The sequence below is a fragment of the Acinonyx jubatus genome, chromosome A3 (genome assembly GCF_027475565.1).
Source record: "Acinonyx jubatus isolate Ajub_Pintada_27869175 chromosome A3, VMU_Ajub_asm_v1.0, whole genome shotgun sequence".
NCBI lineage: Eukaryota > Metazoa > Chordata > Mammalia > Carnivora > Felidae > Acinonyx > Acinonyx jubatus.
The window spans coordinates 122,633,489-122,654,357 of NC_069388.1; the positions used below are offsets into that span (position 1 = coordinate 122,633,489).

The window sequence follows — 20,869 nt, forward strand, 5'->3', positions numbered from 1 at the left end:
CTTTTTCACAACATGTGCACCATTTTACATTCTCACCAGCAATTTATGAAGGTTCCAATTTCTCCACATCCTGGCTTTGTAACCTTGGATGTGAAATTTAACTTTTCTGTGGAGTTAAATAATATAAAATCACCTTCCCTATAGTTATTGTTGAAAGGATGAAATGATTCAAAATAGTGATTGAACCCCTGCACAGAACACAGTAAGGGCTATGTAATTTTGAAGGGGAGAGGGCAGTGTTGGTATGGACTAAAGAGGAGATATGTCAATTCATTGTGAGTCAAATTGCTTCCACCCCACTCCATCCTTCAGTGTAGCCTCACCTAACTATGGCCTCCCATATTGCAAGTATTATCCAAACCAGGATAATTGTCCATGGACAATTTCTTCCATGTTGCAGAAGTAAACAAAGTCTCTGCTCTTCTAGAATTTACATTTTAGTGGGGAGAGATAATCAATAAATCAATGTATAACTTCAAGCGGTGTTCACTGAAGCCATGTCAATGCAATAACCTTTACTCTGAATTCACTGTGGTCTCCAGCTAAGAATACACTTGGCAGGGTTGGGGGAGGCCTTTCTCTTCCCTAAAAGGGAGTGTACTTTCCCAACAGTTGAACCATGTATTTTTTTTTTAAAGTAAAATCCTTAAGTCTCACACAAATACAAAATAAACAAGTGGCAAAGATTTTATTTATTCAATGAGGAAACCAGTTAACATGATAGTACCAGTTTAAAGGAGAATTTAAAGTACTCACTTATATTGTCGAATTGTGAATGGGAGATGAATTTACAAATAGATGCAAAATGGCTTTCTCCCAGGAGCGTTAAGATTCATTGTCAAGTTCAATGGACAGGAGTATTTCCTTTTGCTATTAGCTATCTACAATAGAGAGTTGTACAGAGTTCCTCAAAGAAAGATGGAAAGCCCACATAGAATCAGGGTACCCAGAAAGGTGTGTCAGACTATGGCTGGTTTTTCACTTTAGGAACCCAGGAATCTCTTGGTCCATTTCAACGTGTTTCACAATTTTTCCCAATAAAAATCACTTATCTGTAAAGACCCAGCAACTAAACAGTTCTTCTACTTTATCTTTTTATTTTTCTCAATCCTCTTGCTTCTTAGTTGCTTAAGAGTTAGGTGGTCTTTTCTTTGCTCCCAAAAAGAAGTCTTCAAGGTGAGGGAGCGTGGAAACCTAAAACTGTACTCTTCCAAGAAGTCCCCAATTCCCACCCCTGCATCGAGGAAGGCTCCAGAACGGGGATTAGCCCCACCCCTTTCCCAGTGGCACCGCCCCCGGCCAGCCAAATAATCAAGCTGCGCGCAAAGGTCACGTGAGCAGCCTCGGTCCCGTGACGCCTCCGAAGCCGTTCGTGGCGGAGACACAGGAAGGTCCTTCGTGCCCGCTTTCTCCCACCAACCCATCTTGTCTCTGCTTCTCCCCATTAAATGCTTCTTTTATTGTCGCTCTCGTCTCGGGTATGGTAAACCACCAACCTCTCCCGAGCTATCCTAGGCCTACGAGCCAGTCGCGGCCCTCTAGTAAGAGGCGGGGATTCATTAGCGCTAAGGCGAGTCGCACTTCTGGTTGGGCGTGACGTCTTGTCAATCTCCATGTTTGTCCAATCAGGGGCCGAGTCCACCCAGCTTTCCGCTCTTCCATTGGTCTGTGTGCGGGGAAGGTGGAGGAAGAGGGGTAAACCGAGGTCGCGCGAGAGCGGCGCTCGGCACTTAGTGCGCAGGTGCGAAGGAGCTGGCTGGGGCCCGGGCCAGGGGAGGGCTTGAAGACGCGTCGTTTGGATTTGGAGACTGTGGCAAAGCTATCTGGGTTCGACCTCTGGGCGAAAAGCATTTGTCAGGGGCCCATCCTAGAACGAAGCCTAAGAGATTCCCGATGGTGTCCATGACTTTCAAGCGGAGCCGCAGTGACCGGTTCTACAGCACCCGTTGCTGCGGTTGTTGCCATGTCCGCACCGGGACGATCATCCTGGGGACCTGGTATATGGTAAGGGCGGGCGGGGCGGGAGGAGTGGGGGCCCTGGGGGAATGCGCATGAGCGGGAAGTGGGGGAGCCGGGTCTGAAATGTAGGGAGTGTTCACTGGGAGGGGGTGGGACTGAAAGGGTGTGTTGGGTGGGGCGAGAAGGCATAGGGGAGACTCTTTTTAGGGTGTTGTAACTTTGAGAGAGGAGACTGTGGCCTTGAATCAGAGTGGGGTGGGTAGGAATGGGGAGATTGTTCCTTGGCAGGAATTACAGGAGAAAGTCTGGGTGGGGAGAAGCGGAGGCGTTGTGGGCTGGGGGTGGGGAGGATGGAGAGTAGGGGTGGTGGGTGGGAGGGATAATGGTACTAGGATTTGGTAAGGAGTTCTGGAAAGTACCCGGTTTAGGCCCTTTTTGTACTTCCGTGATCAGAAAGAACCCTCTTCCACGTACACTCCCTGGAATTTTGTTCCCTACAAAACAATTAAGAGTGGATCCTGAGAAATGTAGCCCAGTTTCGACATTGTCTTACCGGAAAGGAAAACGAAAGATCCAGCTATAACTCAGTTGCCTGTGGTTCTTGGACCTTATTTTAATATGTGTGTGTGTGATGTAGGCAGAAAGGCCTCTGTTGTGAATCTGGAGGTTCTCTTAGAGGCAATACCTTTTGCCAGGATTTACACGCGATCTGATTTTTCCTGATTCAACTACCCCTTGCCCATTAGACGCTTTTTATTTCAAACCCATTCCGGTTTTTGAGACCTTTATTGAGAGCCTCCTTTATTCTGGCCACATATGGTAGCATTTCCTGGATTCCAAGATCCATGTAAGTCTGTATCATAAACCAAGTTGACAGTGTTATTGATTGGTGGTTCACCAGTAATACTTTTGTGATTTCTTAACCACCATCTCCAGTATTCCTACACTTTGAAGGTAATTATGACCCTGTTGGGATAGCTTTAGGCTGTAATGACTTCACTGAAGCTTTGACAAACTTCTCATATTGTTGACTTGATTGGCGGTTTTCACCAATGACTGATTTGTTGTTTGAGGTTTTTTTGTTGGTTTGGTTTGGTATGGAGGATTGTGGTGTTAGTGATACTGTATTGTTTCAGTTAACTTCTGTGAACTGTAAGAAAAAAAAACACTTCACACATTCTTTTTTTGCCTTTCTGTGTTATCATTACTTCCCTACCCAGTGCCTTGAAATCATTAGTATTTGGACAGACACCAGCTGACAATAATCTTAGGTAGATACTGTTTCATGGCCCACCTCCAGGGGACTACCGGACCCTCGCATTATTCCTGACTGCCCTGTTTTTTGTTTGTTTTTTTACAGTTTTGCTTTATTGATGTACATTTTAAAAAACAAAACTTCAATGTGTAGGCTTATTTGCTAGTTTCTAGGTTTGTTTTAATGTTTCCTATACTTCCATATTCAGAAATCTCATCTTACTGGCATAAAATTATATCAAATTTCCCCTCAGAAACTCTGTTTTATATTTTAACTGATTTGTAATATTGGACATTAATCAGCTAATGGACGGTAATAGCACTGTACTCCTAACTTCCTTTTATTTATTCTCCATTTTGCCAGGGGTCTGGGTCTTCCATTTCTTTTGTTCTTAGCTCTGCCTTCCATTCCCCTAAATGAATCATACAAGGGTCCTCAAGCCTCTTACTCTACCCTGTCTGCCTTGTCCCTAGAAGACAATCCTTCCTCCTACTAAACTGAGGTGTGTCCACCAGCTGGGACTCTTCCTGAAAACCTAATCGTCCTGTTTCTTCTCAGATCCTTCCCTCCATTCACAGAACAAAGGATTTCTAACTCCTCCTCAAGAAGGAAGTAACCACCATCCCAATTTCAACCATCTGAATGTAATTGGCGGTATTTCTTTCCAGTCTTTTCTAGGCAGATTTTTTTTTTTTAATGCTGTGGGATCAGCTCATAAAAGTGAAAGGAATTGCAGGGGAAAATATGAGTTACAAACAGCAAACCAAAAATGCAGGGAGTAAAACTTTAGTAAGGATATTTACTCTCCCAAAATAGGGAGTGAGGAGTTTAAATTTACTCCCCACTGGAGGCACTTGATGTGAAAACATTTTACATCTCCTTATTTTCCATGCTTTAGTTTTCACAATTTTAGAAGGATGCCATAGCTGTTTTCATAGCATGGGCTTTTAGGTTAATAGAACATTATAAGCTTCTAAAATCAATTAATCTGCCTTAAAATAAGGGATTTATTGGTCATCTGCAATGTAGAAGGCTTTGGTAGACACAGAAAGAGAGTAAATCACAGGGACCATATGCCATTGTCTATTCTGTTTCTATTATCTGCCACACAGAGGCACTCAAATGTTCTGTCTTGAAAATTGTATCTGCACTTATTTTGGTATTACAGAGGTTTTTGGAGCGCATATACAAAAATGAGACTTAACAGTACAGTGACAAAGGAGAGGGGAAGGTGATCGGTAACATCAAATTTTAATTGGATAAAGGACTGGACAAAGGACATTGGTTTTGTTGGTGACTTTCAAAAGTGTAGCTTCCTTACCATGGAAGTACTAAAAAACACAATTTCTGTCTAGTTGGGAAGGTGTGTACCTTTTAGAAAACAAGACCACCCAGGTAAAGTGTAGGGTAATATCTCTAAACAAAAAGGACTTGTCCAAACAGTGCATTTTGTTGCTAGAAGCTTCTTTACTAAAATAGAAGTAATATGGGATTGAGTGAGGTAGAACGTCCCTTCCTCCTCCAGTACCTTGTCAGGCTACTCCCTCCCTAAGTTTCAGGTGGGAGAATATCTATGATGATGGCCTCTGTGCTGTTTGGAATTTGGGGGTGGGGGGTGCAGTTCTCTCCCTCCTGCTGGGCCTAGAGGCTGTATCAGTGAAGGTATCGGATACAGTGTCATTGCTTTCCGGCAACTGGTCTGGTGTTCAGGCCGTTCCAACACGGTGTACTGAAGTATTAATTCTGTGGTGTTAAATAGGACATAGAGAAGTCAGAGCCAGTTCTGTGCACCAGAGGTACCAGCCCTGAAGTGTTAGCTTTTGGCATTTTAGATTTGAAAGAAGCATGGGTGGCTTAATCCCTGGTCAAGTAATACAAAGTTTCAGAATGAGCTCTAGTTTAAATTCTGGCATTCCTAAAATTGTTTTCTGTTATTTATTGAAGAATCTGAAGCCAGATGATTTCAAACCAATTTGTTACATAGAAGTTCAGATGTTCATTGAATAATTGAAAATAGTCTTGATGAGTAGGTGTCCTCCTTCATGGTTGACGGTGTGTTACAAGAATACATTTTGAGGGGCCACCTGGGTGGCTCAGTTGGTTAAGCGGCCGACTTAGGCTCAGGTCATGATCTCACAGTTTGTGAGTTCGAGCCGCCCTGCGTCGGGCTCTGTGCTGAAGACTCAGAGCCTGGAGCCTGCTTCGGATTCTGTGTCTCCCCCTCTCTCTGCCCCGCCCCTGCTCATGCTCTGTGTCTGTCTGTCTCTCAATAATAAATAAACGTTAAATAAAAAGAATACATTTTGAGCATTTGTAATAATTTTGTTTTGGAAAGATTTAATATATTGCTAATTTTTCATGAATGTCTCAGCCATAAATAATCTAAAGCTAGGTGACTGGGAGAGAGGTGAAGACAGGTGTCCTCAAACTGTATTCTTTTCCAACCCTCACCCCTGACTCCTTTAAATAAAGAGTATAACCTATTTATATTTTGAAGTTAATATCTTTCCTCAAACACACTTTTTTTGTGCCTCGGTACTTTGACATGTGCTTTTTTTTTCTCCCCCCAAGTCACATTTTAAAAACAATATATTAAGGAAAATTTCAAATCTAAAGAATAATGAGATAGTATTAACATCTCCCATTTACTCATCACCCAGCTTCCACTGTTAATAGCATTTTGCCAGTTCCATTTCATTTTTTAATGGTTAGCCCAGCTGTTTTCTTGGTGAAGCTTTTCTTATTTCTCAGCCAGAGGGATCTGTTTTCCTCACTGTGTATCTGGAAACGTTTCTTTATACTATTTGTATGTACTTATTAAATACTACTTATTACATGATTACTAATGATTATCTTTTCATTTTTCTCCCCCACAAGATGTTCTTGAGGGAGAAAGATGATAGGTCTTTCTCTATAAAAGGTGTATAGTAGCTAGCTTGTTAATTAGAACATTTGAAGTATTCATTAGACATTTGTTAAATTAATTGCCACCTCTTAAATATAGTAGGAATAACTCATTTGTACTGCACATTTGTAACTACCAGTAAACAACAGGAGGCTTATATATATGTGAAACATGTAACAGAATTTTTGGAGGTTGGCCATTTTGATCTTTATCTGCTGGCAGTGCTTTGCTGACTGGCTCCCAGTGGAGACTCTCTCTGCCTGTGAGACCCTTATCAGGATGCCCTGAAGCACACACTTTGTTTTATAGTCTCAGCAGATACTGGGTGGTGGCAGAATGTGCTTTGCAAACCTAAAGAATAATGATTTAAAACAAAAACCAGCCCCCAAAGAATCATCTGGGATGGGTGTGGCAGCAAGAGGAGAAAGCAAAGAGGAATTCCTCTTCTGAGGCCCAGGGCTTCCGTGGGCCTGGGCCTGGGCCTGGTAGCCTGGTAACCGTATCTCTGTAACAAGTAAAATCCAACTCATCTGGCTTTTGTTAATTCTTTGTTTACTTGTACAAGGTGTGCAGAAGGCTTGCAAAAACCATGTAAACTACATAATTTAACCTAATAAATGTACAGGACTGCTTCTACATTGAATGGTATGTTTGTAGCTCGTGCTGTTAACATGTTTGCTGTCTTCTGTACCTCCATATTATGAGGTTTAGAAATTAATCATTATTTAAATTACATTTTTGGTTTTTTCCCTGAATATAGTAAAAGGAAAAAATTGGGAATAAATATTAAGAAATTGTACATACTTGCTATTATTCAGGGAAATTTTATACCAAATTTTATATTGCAAAACTGTAAAGTCAATTTTACATATTTTTTAAAAAATGCTACATGGAACTTAGTAGAAGTATCGAGGGACTGTAATTGAATAGCACAGGGCCTAAATATGAGCACAGGGTGGGTGCTCAGTGGTAAGTCTTTTAAGATCACAAGGATGGATTTTCCAGGTTAATATTTAAAATGAAAGTTGAGATTTTAATGAAATATACTGACATAATGGAATATAATTTTTTTTAAATTTTTTTAATGTTTATTTTATTTTTGAGAGAGAGAGCATGAGCAAGCAGGGGAGGGGCAGGGAGAGAGGGAGACACAGAATCTGAAGCAGGCTCCGAGCTCTGAGCTGTCAGCACAGAGCCTGATGTGGGGCTCGAACCCACGAACTGCGAGATCATGACCTGGGCCAAAGTCAGACGCCCAACTGACTGAGCCACCCAGGCGCCCCTAGAATATATTAACTCAGTGAAGATTTGAAGAAGTGTGAGCTTTTAAAGAAGTAGCACTGCAATTTATTTTATTTATCCTTTCTTGGTCCTTTTGATTAGATCTTTGACTTTTGTTTAATACTCAGGGCTGTGACAGTGAAATGAGATTTGAAGTGTCACTACGAGTCTGTGGCTTATCTATGAGAAGAAAAATAGATTTTTAAAAAGTTGTTTTGTAAGTTTTTCTGTTAGCACGAGAGGGGGAGGGCCATGCAGAGGGGGAGAGAGAGAATCCCAAGCATGCTCCGCAGCTGCCAGCACAGAGCCCAACACAGTGCTGCATCCCACGACCGTGAGATCATGACCTGAGCTGAAACCGAGAGTTGGACGCTCAACTGACTGAACCACTCAGGTGCTCCAGAAAAATACATTTTTATAAGTCCTACATGCAGTAAAAATATTTAAGAAGGGAAAATTAAACTCCTAAATATTTTGGTTGTGTCATTTCCTTCATCTAGTAATTGAGTTTGCATAGTTTTCTTGACATGAGACTGTTTTTCTGTACTATGCAGAGCTACTCTTTTTTTTAAGTTTATTTATTTTGAAAGAGAGAGCCCACAGGGGAGGGGCAGAGACAGAAGTATAGAGAGAATCCCAAGCAGGCACCTTGCTGTCTGCATGGAGCCAGATATGGGACTCAAACTCATGCATGAACTGTGAGATCTTGACCTGAGCCAAAAGCAACAGTCAGATAGATGCTTAACTGACTGAGCCACCCAGGTGTCCCTGTGCAGAGCTATTTAACTATGACTGTATAGTGTTTAGCAAAGAATAATTTGCTGGATTGATTTCAAACTGATTTCTATAAGGCTTCAGTAGATACATCTGATTGTTCAATAATTAATTCACCTAGTTGTATTAGCTCCTACTCCTATACCACACACTAGCCAAAACCCATTGCAGTAAAAATGCACCCCCCCCCCCCGCAAAGAAAATCAGCCTTCAACTGGGGAGCCACCTTGCAAATATGATTGTCCTATGTAAGACCTTTCAAGAGTTGAAGGATAAAGTACCTTGCTTTTGAGCAATGCAAGGGAAAAGGTATGTTACTGAACATATTTATTTGGACAGTAAAGTATAAACATAGCCTTAGATAATAGCGTCTTCTGGAAAGGCCTCAAAACAGGAGTTGCTTAGGAATTGGTATAAGTAATCCTGTGGTGCTAAGAAGCTGGTTGTCTTAAATGGAATCAGGTTTGTGTCCTTGCTCTAACCTTTGTCCTCTGTAACACAAGTTATTTCGCATGCTGAAACTTAGTTTCCTCATCTGCAAATGGGCTTTAGTAATATTTACTTCAGCAGGTGGTTGGGAGGAATAAGTGAAATAATATACTGTATGTGAATATGCTTAGTATACAGTATATTCTCAATAAATGTCAGTTGATTCTGAATTTGGTATTGTTTAGATCCCCTAACCTTTTTGAATGATTAAAATTGGTTTGCATGTCATAGAGAATGTGCAGTGCCTCCAGCTGATAAAATCATTTATCATTCATGGTGGATAGGAGAGAGCTATGTAATAGAGTTTGTTTAAAGTACAGTTGATGATCAAGGCTCTAACATACCTTAAAAGCATCAAATGTTCAGATTTTTACAAAGGGAGGAGGATATGTTTCTGTGCACTTTAGATAGGGAAGCCTAACTCCAAGCCTAGGTGGTTTTCTCTATTGAATCATTAACAGGACTGTTTTTGAGCACTTCAAGAAGCGGTGCCTCCTGGCATACTGCAGGGATTCTTTAACCACTGGAGGCATAAATAATTACCGCTTCAAATAGAGTTACAACCCTGGTAAACTAGAAAAACTCACCAGATACTATGATGGAATTGCAGCAGGAAATTTGACAAAGTCTCAAGATGTTCTGAACGAGATAAAGATTCTGTTCAAAGATTGCTGATTAATGGGAAGAGGACGCCTCCTGTGCTTGGCCCGGTTCTCTTTTCTAGTGACTGAGGTGGAGATACTGATTACATGCTGATCATATTTTTAAATGCTGGAAGCTAAAAAACAAGATAGTAAATCTGTGGGGTGTCCACCAGAAGATCTTGACAGGCAAGAATGTAAGATGAAATTCCATTGCAAATGTATCAAGCCCTTATACTAACTGTAACAGATTAGAATCCAACTAACTGTACAGGTTCAGGTGGTAGCTTAGCAGGATCAAGTGTGAAAAAGAATGAAGGGTTTTAGGGAGTTGCTCTCATGTAACATTCCAAAAATATATGAAGCCAGTGCGGATTGGGCTGCATTCATTGAAATTTGTTAGCTTAGGCTCTAGCGGCTGAGATCCTGCTGTGCTCTGACCAAGCTGATCTTAACCTCATTTTAATGGTATGTCCAACAAACTGGAGCATGTGTATAGAGGAGAGCAAAGAGGAGGTAGTGAGGTAAGCCTGCTGGATCACTATATTCTTAACTGATGGTATTACATAAGTAATGTTGGATGAACTGTGGCTTCTTCAAACTCAGAAATTCTGAGATTGGTGTATGAATAAACATGTGACTCTGAACATGAACAATCTGTAATGATTCCTTTTAATCATTTTGCCATTTTGTTGATATTAACGCAAGTTCAGGCAATACATCTTTTCTCTGAAACAATTAAGTTTATACTTTAGGAAATAATTATTTTTCAGCTGTTCTTCTATGGTATTGCATACTATTTTATCTACAGGTTAATCTGTTATTTTCTGTCTTTGTTACTGCAAGTAAAACAGTTTAAATATGGAAAGACATCCGAAGATTGTGAAGACTGTTTCCTGATGAATAATATAACAGCTACCAAACATCTTATCTTTCACAGGTGGTAAACCTATTGATGGCAATTTTGCTGACTGTGGAAGTAACTCATCCAAACTCAATGCCAGCTGTCAACATTCAGTATGAAGTCATTGGCAATTACTATTCATCTGAGAGAATGGCTGGTATGTTTTTAGGTGAAAATATATCCTTTGATCACACACACTATTCAGAAAATTGATTAAATTATTGTTAAGTTATTTTACTTGCTGAGGCATAAAAGTGTTTTTGTGGGTTTTTCAAATTATTCAGTGAGAATTATAATTGAGCACTTTTGCCCAGAAAATGCTATGGACTACTAGATTTTTGAGAAATATACATTGTATACCTTTGATTCCTATCTGGTGCTGTGGAGATGATAAGAAGAAATTACAAAAAGACTTGTGAGTCTCTGAAGGTCAGCTAGCAAGTGTAGTAGAGGATGGGAGCAAATAGGCTTACAGGAACATGTGAAATATGAATTATTGGAATATTTGGTGATATCTTTTGCTCAGGGTCACAATTCTAAATATATATCTATCATTTAGATGAAGAAAGACACTGTTGGAGTTAGAAATAGAAGACATTCGTGTAAATTACCTTTTTAAACCTGTTTACTCTCCAATAACATTTTCGTTATTTATCTTTCTCTAAAACACAGGAGCAGGGGTGCCTGGGTGGCTTAGTTGGTTAAGTGTCAGACTTCGGCTCTGGTCATGATCTTATAGTTTGTGGGTTCGAGCCCCATGTGGGGCTCTGTGCTGACAGCTCAGAGCCTGGAGCCTGCTTTGGATTCTGTGTCTCCCTCTCTCTCTCTCTCTCTGTCTGCCCTTCCCTGCTCTCACTCTCTCTCTCTCTCCTCTCAAAAATAAATAAACATTAATGGGGCACTTGGGTGTCTCAGTTGGTTAAGCGGCCGACTTGGGCTCAGGTCATGATCTCATGGTTCATGAGTTTGAGCCCTGCGTTGGGTTCTGTGCTGACAGCTCAGAACCTTGAGCCTGCTTCAGATTCTATGTCTCCCTCTCTCTCTGCTCCTCTCGTGCTCTGTCTCTCAAAACTGAATAAACGTTAAAAAAATTTTTTTTAATAAATAAGCATTAAAATTTAAAATACAGGTTCAGAAATATTTTAGTTAAGATTGTATATTATGAATAGAAATTTAATGTTCGAACAGAAAATTTTGCCTCAAACTTTGCAGTATGAACAGCTTTTTTGCGTGTTTTTTTTAAATTTCACTTCAGAAAAATGTTCTGAGTTCTCATGTGTAAGTTGTATTTATAATATTATAGGATTTAAGTTACCATATTTTTAGTTTTATTAGCTTTTATTGTAAGTTCTTGAGCTTCATTAAATTTATGGTCTTCCCATAAGCTTATGAAGTTGTTTTTTAAAAAAATTTGGTTGTGGGGGCACCTAGTTGGCTCAGTTGTTAGAGCACGTGACTCTTGATCTCAGGGTTGTCGTTCAAGCTCCGTGTTGGGTGTGGAGCCTACTTAAAAATAAATAAAAATTGGTTGTTAATTTAAATAATTCACTGTCTACAGGGCCAGCTGCCTTTTCTAGGATTCAAGTAGAGTTTTGTGGGCATCTGTTGACATTACAGTATGAAATCACTAACAGTTTTTTACACTGTGCTTTAAAAAATTTTTTTTAAGTTTATTTATTTTGAGAGAGAGACAGTGTGAGTGTAGTGGGGGGCCAGAAAGAGCAGGGGAGAGAGAGTCCTAAGCAGGCTCCACACTGCCAGCACAGAGCCTGACACGGGGCTCAAACTCATGAAACTGCAAGATCATGACCTGAGCCGAGACAAAAAGTTGGATGCTTAACCGACTGAGCTACCCAGGCTCCCCTTTAAGTGCTTTGTAAAAATGTGTCTACTAAAAAAGATAAATAAATAAAAATGTGTCTACTGAGTGTCCATTCAGATCTTTATAATCCTTTAATTATGTTGTCAAGTGTGGTAAAAGAAATACCAAGAGCATATTAGAAACCTCCCTTCTGGAGTTTGTTTTTTCTTAAGTAGTCTATTTCTCTATTTAAAATAAAAACCAAAATACAACGATGAATAAAACTTTAGTTTTTAATGCCTGTTTTTGGTATTTTAGGCTGTAAAATTATATAAAACCTGCTAATGTTGGCATTTTTCAGCATGCAGTGTCAGCTTGTGTTTCTCTTTAAATCAAGGTGTAGAAAAAGATTTATGGCTGTTGACATTCTTATGCTGTGGCTGGAGCTGCAGGGATGAAGCCACAGGTTTTACTGCATGCTGCATGGGTGCCGTGGCCACCGTAGTGGGAATCAGATACGGAGTTAGCATACTTTTGTTGATTCTAGTTCTGCCAAAACCTTTTTTGAGAGAACATAAAAATGTGTAGTTCTTGGTCATACAGTAGTTTGTGTCTCTAATGGAAGTGGAACGTTGACCCTCCCACGGGCGCAGTGTTAAAATGGCAAGTTAATTTCTGATCATTGGCCTGCGGCTGATTGTAAATAATGAGGTTTGCAGTTAGTCAGCTAAACAGAATATGACCCTCAATATATATGAAATGCTTCTGCAACATATACAAGCTGCTTTTCAAATGTGAATTTAACTTTAATTTTATTCACTTCGGTAACGGGTGAACACTTGGGGCCCCCTGGAGGAGGTTCTTGAATGTGGTGGTGGATGGAAACCTGAGGTTCATATCTGTGCGTTTAGCCCTCATATTTTGTTTGCTTTATTGAGTCACAAATATTGGAGTGTCTCGCTCTAGGTATTGTGTATGTATTTTTCACCTATTATTCCATTTCTCCCCTTTTTTGCTACAGGGTATCTAAAGGATATCCTATATCCTCTAGAAAAATCTAAAGACAGCCCTTAACTTAGCACCAAATACTGATGATGTTTATACTTCCAAGTGACAAGATGATACATGATATCATGTGTGATATCCAGCAGTTATTCTAATCATCCATCATCATTAGTGCCTTTCTGGTTCTTAATATCTATCCAGAGTCAAAGAATTAACTTTAGATCTGCTAAAAAAAACCTCTAAAGTGTGGCTTAGTAGTGTTGAGATTACTCAGGTGTTTTGTGAGGTAATTAATGAATTTGGATAACCTTGAGGAACGAGACAGGTGAAGAACAAAGAAGAAAATGGGCTTGTTAAAGCAGTGGAGAAATCAGGGGCAAGGAGTGGGGAGCAGGGAGTTCCCATGTTGGCGTAAGAGAGAGGAGGTTAATGGAGAACCTTGAATCTCTATATTTTCTCTTGAGGCCAGAGAGGGCAGCTGTAGTGCTCTGAGTTTATGTGTCTTTTAAGCAGATACCAGCCTTTCCCTCCTGTTGAACCCTGCTCGTTTCACAAGACCCAACATGTGTCATTTCTTCCATATTTTTTCCCTGATTCCCCAAGGACAGCTAATCCAATGTAGCACTTGCCACATTGGATTATCATTATCTGCATGCCTTCAGACTCTTAGGCTCTGGGCAGAGACCTGTCTCCCTAGCAGAGTGACTGGTTGATGATAAGAGTCAATGAGTTGTAGCAATTTAATAAACAAAAACAAAGGGGTGAATTCCTCAAAACTTCATTACTTAATGCTGAGATGGATTTTTTTTTTTTTAAACTCTCTTGGCTTTAGGTTTTTTTCGGAGGCATTCTGGAAAATACTCATTTTTTTTAAGCTAGCTTTAACACGTAATTTTGTTGGGGTGCCTGAGTGGTTCAGTTGGTTGAGCCTCTGACTCTTGACTTTGGCTCAGGTCATGATCTCATGGTTTCGTGAGTTCCAGTCCCACATCAGACTCTGCTGATAGTGAGAAGCCTCTTGGGAATCTGTTTCCCTCTCTCTCTCTGCCCCTCTCCCCCTTGCTCTCTATGTCTCTTCTCTCTCTCAAAATAAATAAAAATAAACTTTGAAAGAAACCCCCAAAAAACAAAAAACATTTTGTCATGAAGAGTTTTGGGGTTTTTTGTTGCATAAGTAGCTTAATTAGATTTTTTTTTGTTTTCTTAGATAATGCCTGTGTTCTTTTTGCTGTCTCTGTTCTTATGTTTATCATCAGTTCAATGCTGGTATATGGAGCAATTTCTGTAAGTACCCTATATTTTTGACTTTGAGGTTGACCTTTACTGAGTGGCACTTAATATTTCATATTTGTGTTGTGATGTTGTGATTATTTTTTATCTTCAGTATCAAGTGGGTTGGCTGATTCCATTCTTCTGCTACCGGCTTTTTGACTTCGTTCTCAGTTGCCTCGTTGCTATCAGTTCTCTCACTTACTTGCCAAGAATCAAAGAGTATCTGGATCAACTAGTAAGTGTGTATACTAATTAAACTTTTTCTCTTCATTTTAAGTACAGTATTTAAATCAAAATTTTGAGTCAGCTTTCGGTGCTATTTTTATTTTAACCTACCCTGTTTGTTTTTAAAAGTGTTTCAAAATAATTATTGCTCCCCTTAACTACCTTGTTAAAGCCAGTAATATACATAGGATATTTTCTTACCATGCCACTTGGATATTCTAGTAGTAAAAGTCTCTAAATATGGGGCACCTGGGTGGCTCATTCAGTTGAGCTTCTGACTCTTGATTTTGGCTCAGGTTGTGGTCTCATGGTTCATGAGATCAAGCCTTACATTGGGCTCTGTGCTGATAGTGGGGCCTGCTTGGGATTGTCTCTCTGCTCCTTCACCCCTCCCCCAAAATAAATAAATATTTTTTTGAAAAGCCTCTAAAGGTGGATATCATAGAACTTAAGGAGTAGTTCAACTTTTGTTTTGAGTATACCGGTACTATAATCACTTGGCTATACAGGCTTCCCCTTCTATCCAAAAGCGCATTCCTTTAAAATCTTCTGTAAGCTGAAATGTTGTAAATGTTTGTTCCCAGACCCCAAAAATAATCTTAGTCTTTTCTGACACCCAAGGGCACGTCTTGCTAACAGATGCCCAAAATAAATAGAGGTAAAGCACAAAGGCTCACACACCCAGTTCAGAGCTGTTCAGGCTGGATGCTGAGCTGCTGAATGTAGTTCCCAGGGGAGGAGCTTGGTAAGGCCCCTCCCGCTGCTTGGGGTGTGCTTGGCCTCTACAACAGCTTGCTGCAATGCAAACACTGGATGCCATTTTTGCTTCTCCCCTTTTTAATTTGCCGGCATCAATAGCAAATATTTGAGTGCTTACTGTATCCTTCCCTCTATTCAAGGCAAATTATTGGTGAATGGTGTAGATACAAACATAAACATAACTTCTTCTCTCTCTCGAGCAGACATGAATTGGGGGAGTTAAGACATGAAGATGTTATCTGTGTTAATGAACTATAACTGTTACACAGCATTCAGTGAGGAGCTTAGATTAGTGCCCTGTGATGGAGGGGTAGGGAACCCTCTGGGTTGGAGTAAGGTCTGCAAGGAGGTGTGAAGTCCAGATAAATGGAAGTTCATTTCAAAAATGCTGTCGTTAGGAATTTTCTCCCGACTTGGCAGATATCCTGCCTATTGTATCTTGTGTACCACCAAATTTATTCATTCAGAAAACATTTGGTGGTTACTGCTTCTGTGCAAGGCATTCTGCTAGGTTCTTGGGATATATCAGTAGAACTCATTTGCTAGTAAAGGGATTGGAAAATTAATTGACAATTAGTGCAGTAAAACTGTGAAGGAAAAGTATTGGCTGCGTGAGTGAATATCATACCGATGTCAGACCTGGGCTGGGAAGCGAGACTTGAATTGCACTCAAGAGTGTAGTAGGAATTAAGATAGGGAAAATATAGGAGCAAATGTCCCAGGCCAGAGACCCCTTGAGGCAGGAAGGAACATGGTATAGTCAGAGGACTAAAAGGGGACCATGGTGCCTGCCACATAGAGAAAGGGAGGGAAGCAGCACGTACGTGATGAGCTAGAGAGAAGGGGTTGGGGGCAGGGCCTGGTGTCCTGGTTGGCCGTGGTCAGAAACTTCCTCATTCTAGATCTCTTGTCTTGTCACGTCGTGTTTGGCTGAAAGATTGCAAGCTTTCTGAATAAAATCTGTAGCATTCCCCATGAGCTGGTCTCATTCAATTTTTGTCCTTTTATTTATAATAAAGGTTTAAAGAACAGTTTTGTCCCAAGGAGACAGCTGTGTTTGGAGTTGGTGTGTGGATGCTTTTTTCTTTTTCAGTCCTTTGGGATTTTTACATGCTGCTTATTTTTGAAAATTATTTGGGCCTTTGTATTTACATTTCCGTTAAAAACAGATATGTTTTTAAAAATTAAATGAGTTTTATAGGAAAACTTTAGGGTGAATTTTTTTTACTATTCCTTTTATAGACCCCAGTGGTTTCTCCACTCTGTCGTTATATTCAGTTGGTCTCTCAGAGTGGCAATACTTTCTTTTTTGGCCAGCTTATAAATCATAAATTATTCCTTTGTAGTACCCTTCTCCTGGAACCTAGCTTAATGAGTAAATAAAGTTGAACCCTTCACAATGGAACATAGTAAGTCTGCAGTAAGCCACAGAATCTTACCTGCCTTTATAACCAGGGGCATGCCTTCTTTTTGCCCTTTTCTGATGAGCATTGAGACTGACAGTTGGCTCTTAGAAAAATTAATTTCCCCACGTAGGACTAAATGACCCCTGAAACTTAGGTAAGCCTTAGCACTTCGTAACTTAGCAACTCAGGGACAAGTCTGCAGTTGCATACAGGAGATCATCTTTTTCCAAAGGCCAGCAAAATGTAAAACAGGGAAGAGGAAAGATGAGCTCAGCTCATACAGCAGAATTCAAATGCATTTTAGGTGTTCAGTAGCATGCATTCATGATGATGAGGCTTAAAGGTACAGTGAGTTCAATTCTGTTTACTAGTTTTTATTAGAATATCAGTTCTGACTTTGGTGCCTTTCTGTTTGTATTTTTAAGATGCTCTCTAGACTGTCACAACATGCAGCTGCCATAGCTGAATTATGAGTGAATGTGTATGTGTTTGGTTAATAAACTTAATGGTTTCGAGCAGTTTTAGGTTAACAGCAAAATCGAATAGAAAGCACGCCCTTCCCTCCCTTACTGTCCACATCCCAGACCGTAGTGGTGCATTTGTTACAATTGATGGACCTACACTGACACATCGTTATCACCGAGAGTTCCTAGTTTACACTGGGTTCACTTACATTCTGCAGATTTGGACAAGTGTTTAATGATGTGTATTCATCACTGTGCTATCCTAGAGGGTAGTGTCCCTGCCCTAAATATCTTCTTTCCTCTGCCTGTTCACCTCTCCACCCCCTTTTTTTATAGCCTGATTTTCCCTACAAAGATGACCTCTTGGCATTGGACTCCAGCTGCCTCCTCTTCATTGTTCTTGTGTTCTTTGCCTTATTCATCATTTTTAAGGTGAGTGGCTGAACTAAATATTTGGGCTGTGACACTGTTCATCTAAACCTTTTTGTTGTCTTTTCTCCTCATAGTTCCAACAGTTAAGTGATAGTGTTTATTCGCAGATAGTAGTAAAGATAACACCTAGGTGATGTCCTTCTCATTTCCAGAGAGTGATTGGAAATACCAGGATCCTTCCTAAGTGTAAAGAACATCATTATGTTTTTAGAAGTAGCTCATGATTTAATTGAAAATCTGTTCACATTCCAAAGGTTCAGAGACAGAATTTCCTTGGCAGCACAATGGTTATCAGACCTGAATTGAAACCCCAGTTCTGGTTTCTCTGTAAAATGATATTAATAAAGCTTGGGATATTTGAGTGGGGGCAAGTAGGCAGAGGGCCTGGCTTGTGCTAGGTCCAAATGGGTGTCCATTCCCTTTTCCAGGGAGAAAGTACACGGAAAAGCATTAGAAGTCACCTTAATTTTAGAGCAGGTAGTCTGCTGAGTTTCTGGCATGTGTAAATTTTGTTTGTGTTCTTTTAGGCATATCTAATCAACTGTGTTTGGAACTGCTATAAATACATCAACAACAGGAACATGCCGGAGATTGCTGTGTACCCTGCCTTCGAAGCACCTCCACAGGTGAACGATCTTTTAATACATTAAATCTTCAGTAGTTGTTATTGATCATTCTTAATGAGCCTAGGTCTTGACTGGCTCTTCAATGCCGTGTATGTGGTTTAGGACACAAATAGCTTAAATCCACAAGATGTAACATTTCCCAGTTGGAAACCTGGCTACATGGGTGAGAGACACCCTGCACTGCTCTGCTCATTCAGTTTGACTGTTAGGTTGGACTCGTAGGTAGTCTTGAAAAGGGTTGCATTTTGCAGAGGAGATCAGACAGGAAACAGCCGTGTGAGCCATGCCAGGCTTGTGGCTTCTGGAACCTCTAAGGATGGGGTACTGTCATTTACAGCTTGTGTTGCTTTTAAAAAACATCCATACGATCAAAAGGGGGCGCTGAATTTTCTGTGGGGAGATGAATGCAATGGGTTCCAGGAGTCTGTGGGGAGGTCTCCTTCCTGGGACCCTTTAGTTGCTGCTGTATTATCTTTCCAGGTTTTCAACATGTAGAATACATGTGGCCCATGTAGGGCCCGCCTCTCACACTTGAGTCACTTAGGTTGGAATGCCACTCTTACATAGATGTGCCCTTTACCCTAGAAGAAATGATATAAAAGTACCTGGCCCTTGAATTACAGATTCTGATGAAATTCAGGATCCAGCCTCTTAATGGAGGCTTCCTTTAGCATGGGTCAGTGGTGCCCTTAACTTGGATTTGCAGCCCCTGAGGCACTGGTTCTGTCAGTCACACTGTAGGGAAGAGGGGAGAACGATGCTACCTACTTCCTGTCAAGGTGCCCTGGTGGCCTCCGGTCAGTTCAGAAGCAAAACTCCATCTTCCCTTCCTTTGCCCCTCCCTCTTTAGCAGTCTTGGATCACCTCAGTTACGCTCAGGAACTTTTTAGCTAATAGTTTCTTCAGCTAAACTCGGAAAGCATTTGAATTATTCCAGACAGGAATTTTTCAAGGTGATTTAAGTCTGATACAATTTGTTTCTCTCTTCAGTATGTTTTGCCAACCTATGAAATGGCAGTGAAGATGCCTGAGAAAGAGCCACCGCCTCCTTACATACCTGCCTGAAGAAGTTCTGCCTTTGTCAATAAACCCTATACCAGCTTTTCGTCTTGTTTATTTTACAGAATGCTGCAATACAGGGCTCTTCAAACTTGTTTGATATAAAATACACTTTCCTTTGTTTAAGCATTTATTTTCAAACACTAACAAGCTTTTTTGACATCTATTCGAAGTCGGTTTTATTGTTTTTTTTTTTACCATTATGTCTATTACATTTTAATAGTGTTTTTGAAGACAATCTAGGTTAAGCAAGAGCAAAGTGCCATTGTTTGCCTTGAAAGGGGGGAGGGATGGGGGTGTTCTCTACACATTTTCTTTTGTAACTTTGCACTTTCTTTATATAATAGTTTGCATTTTGGTTATTTGCTGCCCTGGGTACTTTCAGGAAGAATGACTAAAATATTCAGGGTGAGTAAGTTGGGTATAAGATCTGAAGTTTTCGGCTATGAAAACAGGAAAAATCTATACCATTTTAACTTGACTGTGGAAGATGACGGTTGCACGTTTCTAATTTGTATGTGTTTCCATCTTTGTGATAAGATGCTTTAATAAATCTCTTAAATATTTACTGTTGTCATTTTTTAAAAAAAAGATTTGTTACCCTGTTTTGGTAGCTAGAACCTCACATTTTCCTTTACAATAAAGTCAAGACTATTGGGATCTTTTGGTACTTTGAGAACACAATGCTAGATTTCACTTGAAAGCATTTCTTTAGTTCAGTAACACAAATATTATTTAAAGTTAATATATTACTGGACTCACTGGCCAGGAATTAATATTATGGTTTGTTAGAAAAGTTATATGATGAGGGTAGCAAGCTGTGGGTTTTTTTTTTTAATATTAAGAATTTTTTTCATATTTGTGTATTTTTGAGAGAAAGCGTGAGTGAGGGAAGGGCAGAGAGGGAGACACAGAATCCGAAGCAGGTTCCTGACTCTTGAGTTGTCAGCACAGAGTCGGACGCACAGGCCTTGAACCCACCAACTGCGAGATCATGACCTGAGCCAAAGTCGGACGCTTAACCGACTGAGCTACCCAGGTGCCCTGCAAGCTCTGTTTTTATGTAAAGATCATTTAGTAGTTAAGTAATGAGTTCATCAAGAATAATTCAACATAGGGGAGGGGGAGAAAAAGAATAATTCAAGGTAAGACGTGTCTGTTGACCTTCGGAGGGGAACCAAAGAGAAAGCAAGCAGACTGTGGCTTATAAACCACACGACTAAAAATTTTCTCCTGAAAATACACCACTCTGCATCTTGCTGAGAATGTAGCAGTAGTGACCATGTACACATACATCATATAGACCTAACACAACCAAAAAACATACTTTACACGTTTTTTAAAGGGAGAACAATTGTTTGGCTGCAATCTCACTTATAAACACCCACCACCAAAGTAAAGCGTAAACTAGGAAAGTACAGTTGTGTTTGGGGTATGCCCAGTTTGGGGTAGTAGAGGGTATTTTACTGATATCTTTATCGTTTTAGAAGATTTCCAAATCAGGGATAACTTCTCTGAGCTAGGCCTTGCTTTGTTTCTGTATAAAAACTGAAATAGAGGGCCACCTGGGTTGGCTCAGTTAAGCATCCAACTTAACTCAGCTCGTGATCTT

General features: G+C 40.2%; 1 protein-coding gene across 1 annotated transcript; it reads left to right on the forward strand.

The window, feature by feature from the left end:
* Positions 1 to 1,709: 1,709 nt before the first annotated feature.
* LAPTM4A (lysosomal protein transmembrane 4 alpha) lies at positions 1,710 to 19,823 on the forward strand. Its single transcript, XM_027077958.2, has 7 exons — positions 1,710 to 2,004; positions 10,245 to 10,365; positions 14,222 to 14,298; positions 14,399 to 14,521; positions 17,477 to 17,572; positions 18,100 to 18,198; positions 19,189 to 19,823. The coding sequence occupies exons 1-7, from the start codon at positions 1,894 to 1,896 to the stop codon at positions 19,261 to 19,263; spliced, it is 702 nt and encodes a 233-aa protein (XP_026933759.1). The 5' UTR covers positions 1,710 to 1,893; the 3' UTR covers positions 19,264 to 19,823.
* The last annotated feature ends 1,046 nt before the right edge of the window (positions 19,824 to 20,869 follow it).

What these genes read in the sequence shown, in the direction of transcription:
- LAPTM4A (XM_027077958.2), top strand. Translation starts at nt 1,894, where the DNA reads ATGGTGTCCATGACTTTCAAGCGGAGCCGCAGTGACCGGTTCTACAGC. An exon ending in TTCATCTGAGAGAATGGCTG is followed by an intron (nt 10,366 to 14,221) that starts GTATGTTTTTAG and finishes TTGTTTTCTTAG; the next exon opens with ATAATGCCTGTGTTCTTTTT. An exon ending in CCTTCGAAGCACCTCCACAG is followed by an intron (nt 18,199 to 19,188) that starts GTGAACGATCTT and finishes TTCTCTCTTCAG; the next exon opens with TATGTTTTGCCAACCTATGA.